The sequence below is a fragment of the Anolis sagrei genome, chromosome 11 (assembly GCF_037176765.1).
Source record: "Anolis sagrei isolate rAnoSag1 chromosome 11, rAnoSag1.mat, whole genome shotgun sequence".
Taxonomy (NCBI): Eukaryota; Metazoa; Chordata; class Lepidosauria; order Squamata; family Dactyloidae; genus Anolis; species Anolis sagrei.
The window spans coordinates 2,788,192-2,800,297 of record NC_090031.1 but is presented as its reverse complement, the minus strand read 5'-3'; the positions used below and the strand labels follow the sequence as shown (position 1 = coordinate 2,800,297).

Sequence of the window (12,106 nt, the reverse complement as noted above, 5' to 3'; positions counted from 1 at the left end):
TCTGTTCAATCTATTGATCCATTTCCAAACAGACTTAGCCCCTTTCTTTCAGCCTTTCTCATCACTAAGGCAGAGTTTCTTGACCTGGGGGGGGGGGGGTCAAAAGGGGGTGTCAGAGGACTCACCAAAGACTATCAGAAAATACAGTACTTTTTGTTGGTCATGGCGGTTCTGTGTGGGAAGTTTGGCCCAATTCTATCGTTGGTGGGGTTCAGAATGCTCTGTGATTGTAGATGAACTATAAATCCCAGCAACTACAACTCCCAAATGTCAAGATTCTGTTTTTCCCAAACTCCACCAGTGTTCACATTTGGGTATATTGAGTATTCTTATAGAGTTTGGTCCAGATCCATCATGGTTTGAGTCCCCAGTGATCTCCGGATGTAGGTGAACTACAACTCCAAAACCAAAGGATACTGCCCACCAAACCCTTCCAGTATTTTCTGTTGGTCATGGGAGAACTGTTTGCCAAGATTGGTTCAAGTCCATCGTTGGTGGGGTTCAGAATGTTTTTTGATTGTAGGTGAACTATAAATTGCAGCAACTACAACTCCCAAATGACAAAATCCATTTTTAGTGAAGAACATACATTGGCCTGATAGGTGTCTTGTGTCCAAATTTGGTGTCAATTCCTCCAGTGGTTTTTGAGTTCTGTTAATCCCACAACGAACATTAAATTTTATTTATATAGATATGATGTGCCTGCAGTTATACTTGGCTACATTATCTAGATTTCAATTCAATATATTGATCCATTTCCAAACAGACCTAGCCCTTCCTTTCAGCCATCCTCATCACTAAGGCAGAGTTTCTCAGCCTGGGTAGAGGGGTCACAAGGGGGTGTCAGAGTGGTCACCAAAGACTATCAGAAAACACAGTATTTTCTGTTGGTCATGGCGGTTCTGTGTAGGAAGTTTAACCCAATTCTATCAGTGGGGTTCAGGATGTTCTTTGATTGTAGGTGAACTATAAATCCCAGCAACTACAGCTCCCAAATGTCAAGATCTTTTTCCCCCAAACTGCACCAGTGTTCACATTGGGGCATATTGAGTATTTGTGCCAAGTTTGGTCCAGATCCATCATTGTTTGAGTCCACAGTGTTCTCTGGATGGAGGTGAACTACAACTTCAAAACTCAAGGTCAATGCCCACCAAACATTTCCAGTATTTCCTGTTGGTCATGGGAGTTCTGTATGCCAAGTTTGGTTCAATTCCATTGTTGGTGGAGTTCAGGATGCTCTTTGATTGTAGGTGAACTATAAATCCCAGCAAGTACAACTCCCAAATGACAAAATCAATACCCCCCCCCCCCCCAACCTCACCAATATTCAAATTTGGCTGTATTGGGTATTTGTGCCAAATTTGGTCCAGTGAATGAAAATACATCCTGCATGTCAGATAGTTACATTACAATTCATTACAGTAGCAAATTTACAGTTAGGAAGTAGCAACGAAAATAATGTTATGTAACAAAATAATGTTATGTTGCAGGAGGAACTGTATTAAGGGGTCGTGGCATTAGGAAGGTTGAGAAACACTGGGCTAAGGCCCAAGGGTTAAACCCTTGTGCCGGCAGGACTGAAGACCAACAGGTCGTAGGTTCAAATTGGGGAGAGCGCAGATGAGCTCCCTCTGTCAGCTCCAGCTCCCCATGCAGGGACATGAGAGAACACACAGACCAACAGTCTGTGCAGGGTTCATACTTTGCACTTTAACAACACAACCGTTCAATGCTAAGGCTCCCTGTCAAAATGGAACTGTAGAGGAGAGTCTACTGAACAAGCCAGTACCTGCCGCATACCAGTATTGCCATCTGTTGAGGAGTTACGAAGGTGGAGGCATTATTTTGCACATTTAACAACACAACCGTTCAATGCTAAGGCTTCCTGCCAAAATGGAACTGTAGAGGAGAGTCTACTGAACAAGCCAGTACCTGCCGCATACCAGTATTGCCATCTGTTGAGGAGTTACGAAGGTGGAGGCATTACTTTGCACTTTAACAACACAACCGTTCAATGCTAAGGCTTCCTGCCAAAATGGAACTGTAGAGGAGAGTCTACTGAACAAGCCAGTACTTGCCACATACCAGTAATGCCATCTGTTGAGGAATTATGAAGGCGGAGACATTACTTTGCACTTTAACAACACAACTGTTCAATGCTAAGGCTTCCTGCCAAAATGGAACTGTAGAGGAGAATCTACTGAAATGGAACTGTAGAGGAGAGTACTGCCATCTGTTGAGGAGTTATGAAGGTGGAGGCATTACTTTTCATTCAACCCTTGTAGAAGCACCCATAGACATCAAACTGGATCAGACATCTGTTAGTACCAGATGTTAACTCGATTGTGCTTGATTATCCTTTATCTAATTATACTCTTGAGTATTGATTATATGCATTCCTAATGGGGTTTGGATTGCAACTACCTGAAGACGGATGGAGAGCGACCACAGGTATATTCGCCCCAAAAACATCGCCTAAATCTGGCATTAGAAAATCTTCAAAAATCAGAAAGGAAACTTAAGTCCTCCTTTTACCCCGGCCTTAGTCTCACTTTTGCTTGTCTGAAAGGCGTAAAAAAGAATGGAAATGATTGGAGTGACCAATCCTTACTCATTCTTCTTTTGACATTGAGTGCATTGACTTTGTTTTTCCTGACTTTCTTGAGCTCTAACGAGGGCGGTCTTCGTCACCCTCCTTGTGTAATTCCTCTGGAATTCTTCTGGAATTCTGCATGCCTTCTGGAGAAACCTCACGCTATGGAAGGAGAAGGAGGCCAGCATTGCTCGGTTCCAGGGCTTGCCGTTGTGACACGCCCTGCCATGTACATTGCAGATTCCCAGAACCGCTTCCCCGTCCACGCTACGCGTTACATAATGCTCCGCTTTCTTGCCGTTCGGCCTCCCCACCCCCTCCTCAAAACACTGCTCTTGTTCAGCTCTGCAAGTCAACAAAAGCATTATTCATGCAGAATATTAAGACTGGGAAGCGGGTGCCAGGGCCAAGGAGTCCAGTCCCTTTCGGACATGTCGGGATAGGCAACTCAACCATTCCCGAGAGATGCCCTTCCACCCTCTCTTTAAAGACCCCCAAAGAAGGAGAGCCTCCCACCTTGCAAGGCAGTTTGCTCTCGTGTCTAAGAGGTCTTGCAGTAAGGTCCTTCAGAAAGGTAGGTGGGATCTCCCCTAGGATTGCAACATCAACGATCATACTTGGCTTTTAAAATTATCTTTACTATTATTATTATTTTTATTTATTAATTGTATTATTATTATTACTACTACTACTATTATTACTATTATTATTGGGTTGTTGTAGGTTTTTTCAGGATATATGGCCATGGTCTAGAGGCATTCTCTCCTGACATTTCGCCTGCATCTATGGCAAGCATCCTCAGAGGTAGTGGATGCTTGCCACAGATACAGGTGAAACGTCAGGAGAGAATGCCTCTAAACCAGTGGTTCTCAACCTTCCTAATGCTGCTACCCCTTAATATATGTAGTTCCTCATGTTGTGGTGACCCACAACCACAACACTACTTTCATTGCTCCTTCATAACTGTAATTTTGCTACTGTTATGAATCGTAATATAAATATCTGATGTACAGGAAGTATTTTCATTCACTGAACCAAATTTGGCACAAATACCCGATATGCCCAAATTTGAATACTGGTGGGGTTAGGGTAGGGGATATTGATTTTGTCCTTTGAGAGTTGTAGTTGCTGGGGTTTATAGTTCACCTACAATCAAAGAATATTCTGAACCCCACCATTGATAGAATTGGGCCAAACTTCCCACATAGAACCCCTATGATCAACAGAAAGTACAGGAGGGATTTGGGGTAAATTGACAGTGATTTAGGGGAGATGTAGTTCACCTACATCCGGAGAGCACTGTGAACCCAAATGACTATGGCAAAGGGGTTCCTAAGACCATCAGAAATATGTGTTTTCTGATGGTCTTTGGCGACCCCTCTGAAACCCCCTCGTGACCCACCCAGGGGTCCCGACCCCCAGGTTGAGAAACACTGCTCTAGACCATGGCCATATAGCCCGAAAAAACCTACAACAACCCAGTGATTCTGGCCATGAAAGCCTTCGACAATACATCATCATCATCATCATCATCATTATTATTATTATTATTATTCTTACAAAGGCCGGGAGGTCATCTGTTGGGGATACTTCGATTGTGCTTTATTATTACTTATTATTTTACTGACACAAAAGCGCAGTATGTCACAGCAAACGAGATCTCTATGCTGGATTTCGTATCACAAAATCACAAGTCAAACACTTCGCTAGCGTCTAGGACTGTGTGATGTATTTTCGAATGACGTGCGCAGATCCAAGTAAGGTGGCCTTAATAAATTATTATTAATAATAATTATTATTACTATTATTATTTACTTGCATTCATATGTTACTCTCTAATTCTTTTGGTATAGTGTCAGAAACTTCCCCCAAACTTTTATTGCATTATTATTATTATTATTATTATTATTATTATTATTATTTGAAACACAAGAAGATGAGTCCACAGCAGACACTCTGCTGGCTGTGGTATTGGATCACACGTCGGACACTTCCCAGGTGTCTAGGACTGTGTGATATATCGGCGAATAATGCGTGCAGGTCCCAGTAAGGTGGCCTTCTGCAAATGGCAGATGGTAATTTTGTCAGTGCCGATTGTGCTTAAGTGCAGGCCATGGTCTTTAGGCACTGCACCCAGTGTACCCATCACCACTGGGACCACCTTTACTGACTTGTGCCAGAGTCTTTGCAGTTCGATCTTTAAATTCTCATATTGTGTCAGCTTTTCCAGTTGTTTCTCTTGAATCCTGCTGCCACCTGGGATTGCAACATCGATGATCCATACTCGTTTTATAAATTATTTTTACTATTATTTTTATTGTTTTATTTAATATTATTTATTGTATTATTATTATTATTATTATTATTATTACAAAGGCTGGGAGGTAATCTGTTGGGGATGCTTTGATTGTACTTTATTTAATAATAATAATAATAATAATAATAATAATAATTTACTTGAATTCATATGTTATTCTCTTAATTCTTTTGGAATAGTGTCAGAAAATTTCCCTAAACTTTTATTGTATTATTATTATATTATTACGAAGGCTGGGAGGTCATCTGTTGGGGATGCTTTGATTGTGCTTTATTATTTATTATTATGATTATTCCTATTATTATTTACTTGCATTCGTATGTTACTCTCTTAATTCTTTTGGAATAGTGTCTTTATTTATTATTATTATTATTATTATTATTATTATTCCTATTGTTATTGACTTGCATTCGTATGTTACTCTCTTAATTCTTTTGATGTAGTGTCAGAAAATTCCCCCAAACCTTTATATTGTTGTTGTTGTTGTTGTTGTTATTATTATTATTACAACGAAGATCGGGAGGTCATCTGTTGGGGATGCTTTGATTGTGCTTTAATAATAATAATAATAATAATAATAATTATTATTATTATTATTAAGGCCGGGAGGTCATCTGTTGGGGATACTTTGATTGTGCTTTATTATTTCTTATTATGATTATTCCTATTATCATTTACTTGCATTCATTCGTATGTTACTCTCTTAATTCTTTTGGTGTAATGTCAGAAAATTCCCCCAAACTTTTATGTTATTGTTGTTGTTGTTGTTACTACTACAAAATCGGGAGGTCATCTGTTGGGGATGCTTTGATTGTGCTTTATTATTTATTATTATGATTATTTCTATTATTATTTACTTGCATTCACATGTTACTCTCTTAATTCCTTTGGAGTAGTGTTAGAAAATTCCCCCAAACTTTTCCCTGAATCGGCTATTGATGAGGTTGGCCAAATGTTCCCCTGTTGAGGAATTTCCCAAGGGTCAGTGGGGACCCCAGCCACTAAAATACCCCATGGTTGACCCCCCTGTCCCTATGAATGCAGAGCCACCAAGGGTTAAGTGTGCCTCGGTGGGCGTTCCCAGCACTCCTGATGTCACAAAGTCAGGCAGCCAAAGCCTTCAGGAGGCCCTTTTCTGGCAGTTCCAGAGCAGCAGCGCCTTTGCGGGATGGAAGATTAGGGGAGAGGGTCCCCTTGAGTGAGCGGCCGGGCCCAAGACACCCCGAAACATGTAAAAAGAGAAGAGAAGAGGCCTTGAAGTTCCTGCCTGGCTGTCGTTTCCCTTTTTTTTGGAAAAAAAAGACGTCGGAGAGGCACAATGGAGCCTGTCAAAAATGGATGATCCATTGCTCCGGCTTCCCGAGTTAACGGTTTTGGGAAGGCTGGATTGGTAGGCTTCCTGTGCTACGAGCGGAACTTGCAAAGTTTTTCAGTCGAGGAGTCGAGAGGAAGCCAGCGCACCATCAGGCCCTTCCTCCCATCGATGAAAATGTTGGAGATTTGCCTGAAATTAGTAGGTTGCAAGTCGAAGAAAGGACTCTCCTCATCTTCCAGCTGCTACTTGGAAGGTACGTTGGAAGGGACAACTCTTTGAAGGTCGTGATTTTGGAACGGAGAAGCCTTCAGAGACAATGCATTTGGAGTTTTTTTGGTCTGCAATCCCTTTGGGAAGCATTGGCTTTTGTTGCCTGAATTGGGGGGCCTCCTGACCCCTCGTTCCACAAAGTTTCCGCCTTGGATTGTTGTCTGTGTTTGGAAATGGGGTCTTTTTGGTGCCAATCCAAGCGATTCCTATTAACTCCCCTTTTCTGAGAGCGTGCCCCAGTTCTTTCCCATTTATGGTTGAAGAATATGGAGAGGGCTTATTTGCAGTCGAGAAAACAAAGCCAACTTTAGGCCCAGGCCTTCTAGAGCAGTGGTTCTCAACCTTCCTAATGCCGTGACCCCTTCATACAGTTCCTTATGTGGTGGTGGCCCCCAACCATAACATTGTTTTCGTTGCTACATCACAACTATAATTTTGCTCCTGTTATGAATCATCTTGTAAATATCCGATATGCAGGATGTGTTTTCAATACTCAATACGCCCAAATTTGAATACTGGTGGGATTGATTTTGTCATTTGGGAGTTGTAGTTGCTGGGATTTATAGTTCACTTACAATATCAAAGAACATACTGAACTCCACCAATGATGGAAATGAACCATAATGGATAATGGATCTGGACCAAACTTGGCATAAATAATCAACAATACGCCCACATTTGAATACTGGTGGGATTGATTTTGTCATTTGGGAGTTGTAGTTGCTGGGATTTATAGTTCACTTACAATATCAAAGAGCAATGATCCACCAATGATCAAATTGAACTATCATGGATCTGGACCAAATTTGGCATGAATACTCAATACACCCAAATGTGGACACTGGTGGAGTTTGGTGGAAAATAGATCTTGACCTTTGGGAGCTGTAGTTGCTGGGATTTATAGTTCACCTACAATATCAAAGAGCATTCTGAACTCCACCAGTGATGGAATCGAACCATAATGGATAATGGATCTGGATCAAACTTGGCACGAATACTCAATACACCCAAATGTGAACACTGGTGGAGTTTGGGGGGAAATATTTCTTGACCTTTGGGAGTTGTAATTGCTGGGATTTATAGTTCACTTACAATATCAAAGAGCATTCTGAACTCCACCAGTGATGGAATCGAACCGTAATGGATAATGGATCTGGACCAAACTTGGCACGAATACTTAATACGCCCAAATGTAAACACTGGTGGAGTTTGGGGGAAAATAGATCTTGACCTTTGGGACCTGTAGTTGCTGGGATTTATAGTTCACCTATAATCAAAGAACATCCTGAACTCCACCAACGATGGAATTAAACCAAACTTGGCATACAGAACTCCCATGACCAACAGAAAATACTGGAAGGCTTTGGTGGGCATTGACCTTGAGTTTGGGAGTTGTAGTTCACCTCCATCCTAAGAGCACTGTGGACTCAAACAATGATGGATCTGGACCAAACTTGGCACGGATATTCAATACGCTCAAATGTGAACACTGGTGGAGTTTGGGGAAAATAGACTTTGATATTTGGGAGTTGTAGTTGCTTGGATGTATAGAGTATTCTGAATTCCACCAACAATAGAATTGAACCAAACTTGGCACGCAAAACTCCCATGACTAACAGAAAATACTAGAAGGATTTGGTGGGCATTGACCTTGGGTTTTGGAGTTGTAGTTTACCCACATCCAGAGAACACCAATGCATCTGGACCAAGCTTGGCACGAATACTCAATATGCCCAAATGTGGACACTGGTGTGGTTTGGGGAAGATAGACCTTGACATTTGGGAGTTGTAGTGGCTGGGATTTATAGTTCACCTATAATCAAAGAGTATTCTGAACCCCACCAATGATAGAATTGGGCCAAACTTCCCACACAGAACCCCTACGACCAAAAGAAAATACTGTGTTTTCTAATTGTCTTTGGTGACCCCTCTGACACTCCCTCGCGAACCCCCCCCCCAGGGGTCCCGACCCCCAGGTTGAGAAACACTGTTCTAGAGAAAGGGACAAAGACAGCTGGGCCCTTAAGAAGAATATAAACAACCTTAGGAAAAGGTTTTGTGATGTCAATTCTGCTAGAAAGCAATCTTAATCATAATCATTTTATTATTTTGCTTTTTTAATTATCTGTCTGACTAGGAATATATGTACAAACAGATATTTTTTGTCTGTTATTGTTCTTTTTCAGTTTTCGTTTAAAAAGTTCAGAACTTCTTAATATAGTGAGCAATCTTCAAATTCGGGGTTGTTGTGTGTTTTCTGGACTGTGTGGTTATGCTCCAGAAACATTCTCTCCTGACGTTTTGCCTGGATTTCAATGACTTCTCTGTCTAGTCAGACGTGGTAATTATTAGAGTGGTCTAGCATTTGTGTGTTCTCCAATAATAATACGCTGTGTCCAGGCTGGTTCATCAAGTGCTCCTTTCAAACTATAAGAAAAGAGATTCCGCCTGAACATGAGGAAGAACTTCCTGACTGTGAGAGCTGTTCAACAGTGGAACTCTCTGCCCCGGAGTGTGGTGGAGGCTCCTCCTTTGGAAGCTTTGAAACAGAGGCTGGATGGCCATCTGTCGGGGGTGCTTTGAATGCAATTTCCCTGCTTCTTGGCAGAAGGGGGTTGGACTGGATGGCCCACGAGATCTTTTCCAACTCTAGGAGTCTTTGATTCTATAGCCTGACTTCTCCGTGAACCTGATAATATCTATGAGGCTGGATGGCCATCTGTTGGGAAGGCTTCAATTATGATTCTATGGTTCTGTGACTGACTTCTGTGGTTGAAGTAGTCTGGAGTGCCTTTCATGCTCCTTGATCCGTGTTTGGGACAGCTAATCACCTCCCAACAAAGGATCTCCCCAGGCAGTAAGAAGCCAAACCTTGAAACTGCTAGGCTATTCAATGCCAATCAAGGTGGCCAATTGAAGCATTCACACTCAGAGGTTGTGAAGTCTGTTGGAAACTAGGAAAATTGAGTTTATATATCTGTGGAATGTCCAGAGTGGGAGAAAGGACTTTTGTCTGTTTGGGGTAGGTGTGAATGTAGCAATTGGCCACCTTGATTAGCATTTAATGGCCTATCAGGTTTCAAGGTCTGGCTTCTTACTGCCTAGGGGAATCCTTTGTTGGGAGGTGTTTAGTTGTCCTGTTGGAAAGTCAGCAAATGAGGTGTGTATATATATATATATGTGTGTGTGTGTGTGTGTGTGTATGGAATAATGTCCAGGGTGGGAGAAAGAACTCTTGTCTGCTTGAGGCAAGTGTGAATGTTGCAATTGGCCACCTTGATTAGCATTTAATGGCCTATCAGGTTCCAAAGTCTGGCTTCTTACTACCTAGGGGAATCCTTTGTTGGGAGGTGTTTAGTTGGCCTGTTGGAAACTCAGCAAATGAGGTGTGTGTGTATGTATATGTATATGTATATGTATATGTATATGTATATGTATATATATATATATGGAATAATGTCCAGGGTGGGAGAAAGAACTCTTGTCTGCTTGAGGCAAGTGTGAATGTTGCAATTGGCCACCTTGATTAGCATTGAATAGATGTACAGCTTCAAAGCCTGGTTGCTTCCTGCCTTGGGGAATCCTTTGTTGGAAGGTGTTAGCTGGCAAGTGTGAATGTTGCAATTGGCCACCTTGATTAGCATTTAATAGATTTGCAGCTTCAAAGCTGGTTGCTTCCTGCCTTGGGGAATCCTTTGTTGGAAGGTGTTAGCTGGCCTTGATTGTTTCTTGTCTGGAATTCCCTTATTTTCTGAGTATTGTTCTTTATTTACTGTCCTGATTTTAGAATTTTTTTTAATACTGGTAGCCAGCGTTTGTTCATTTTAATGGTTTCTTCCTTTCTGTTGAAATTGTCCACATGTTTCAGTGGCTTCTCTGTGTCGTTTGACATGGTGGTTGTTAGGGTGGTCCAGCATTTCTGTGTTCTCAAATAATAGGTTAAGCGAAAGGCACTTTTTGTTTAATCCATATCAGTTTACAGTATGGAATGTATTTTCTGTTTGGAATGTATTTTCGAAGACTTTCATGGCTGGAATCACTGGGTTGTTGTAGGTTTTTGGGGCTATATGGCCATGTTCTAGAAGCATTCTCTCCTGACGTTTTGCCTGCATCTATGGCAGGCATCCTCCTCTGAGGATGCTTGCCATAGATGCAGGCGAAACGTCAGGAGACGTTACTGGTCCCAAGATTTTGAATAGCCTACAGTTTCAAAGAAACCGAGGTTCCTTGGATTTGGATTGTTGTAGGTTTTTTTAGTTGTCTGGCCATGTTCTAGAAGCATTCTCTCCTGACGTTTTGCCTGCATCTATGGCAGGCATCCTCCTCTAAGGATGCTTGCCATAGATGCAGCAAAACGTCAGGAGAGAATGCTTCTAGAACATGGCCATATAGCCCAAAAAACCTACAACAACCCTCTGTTTGCAATGCTGTGGGTGAGAATACAGTTTTAACTCTACTACAGACTTTCCATTGGGACTTAAACAACTCACTTAATATCATTCCCCCGGTCCCCCAGTTCCTAGAATGAGCACATATGTATTTTCCCTGTGCAGAAATATATATATTTTTCTTTTGGCATTCTTGGGTCTTCTCAGACAACTCTTGGCTTGCTGCTTCCAGGGCTTTGGAGAGTGACTTGGCCTAGGCCTCTGGATGCGATTCAGATGCAAACATCACGTGCGCCGCAAGCCTGTTCGCATTTGTCGGTCGAGAGAGCCGACATCGGTGCCGATGATTTTCTTGAACCAGTCAGCACTCTCTGTTGCAAGGGTGTTGGATCTGGGCCAACGAATTCTCCATGAGATTCTTCAAACAAAAAGTTTTTAAAAGTTTAAACCATAACAATTCTAATGGGTCCTTTTGGGGCAAAATTGCAGCTCCTCTTGGGTTTCGAAATCGGAGATAATTGGAGGGCTCAAGCAACCTTGTTTTCCATGCAAATCAGGAGCAGTGGGGTTTTATTTCCATCGAAGTTTCCATCTCCTTGGCCAGCTTCTTGTTTCAAAGAGTTGTCTTCCCAGTATTTGTGTTTGTGTCGTGTGCCATCATGGCGTTTCAGACTTGTCACGGGGTTTGAACATCCTCTACCAGGAATTTCAAAACCCCAAATACAGTAGTCTCATCATCTATATAAACTAGCTGTCCCCTGCCACACGTTGCTGTGGCCCAGTCAGTTGATCTGGAAAATAAAGTAATAAGAAAGTGTTGGTGTCAAATATATGTGATGTCTTTACGCTTGTGGGTAAACAGTATTTCTTGCTGTTTCTTTGTCAGTGTTGATGTGGAGATTGTCTGGTTTGCCTCCTCTGGAACATGCAGCATAGAATTGTCCTTCTTCAGGGGTCCCTTTCAAATCTGTGATACTATATCTGTGTGTGTGTGAATCATATCTGTCTATATCAATGGCTGCATGGCTCTTTGTCAGGAGGGCTTTGATTACGTTTTCTTGCCCTGGTGAAGGGAGTTGGACTGGATGGCCTTGAGTGTTTCCTCTTGGTCATGGGGGTTCTGTGTGGGAAGTCTGCCCCAATTTTGTCGTTGATGGGGTACAGAACACTCTTTGATTGTAGGTGAACTATAAATCCCAGTAACTACAACTCCCAAATGTCAA

At 42.0% G+C, this 12,106-nt stretch overlaps 1 protein-coding gene across 2 annotated transcripts in view; it reads left to right on the top strand.

The window, feature by feature from the left end:
- Positions 1-12,106, top strand: part of ABL1 (ABL proto-oncogene 1, non-receptor tyrosine kinase) — a 97,178-nt gene that overhangs the window by 24,800 nt on the left and 60,272 nt on the right. The window contains exon 1 of one of the 2 annotated variants that reach the window (XM_060757559.2): positions 6,023-6,478. The exons of the other annotated variant lie outside the window; for it this stretch is intronic. Within the exon in view, the coding sequence (XP_060613542.2) occupies positions 6,394-6,478 (85 nt within the window). The 5' untranslated portion in view covers positions 6,023-6,393. Of the gene's footprint in view, positions 1-6,022; positions 6,479-12,106 lie in introns of those variants that run through there. 2 annotated transcript variants of the gene reach the window in all.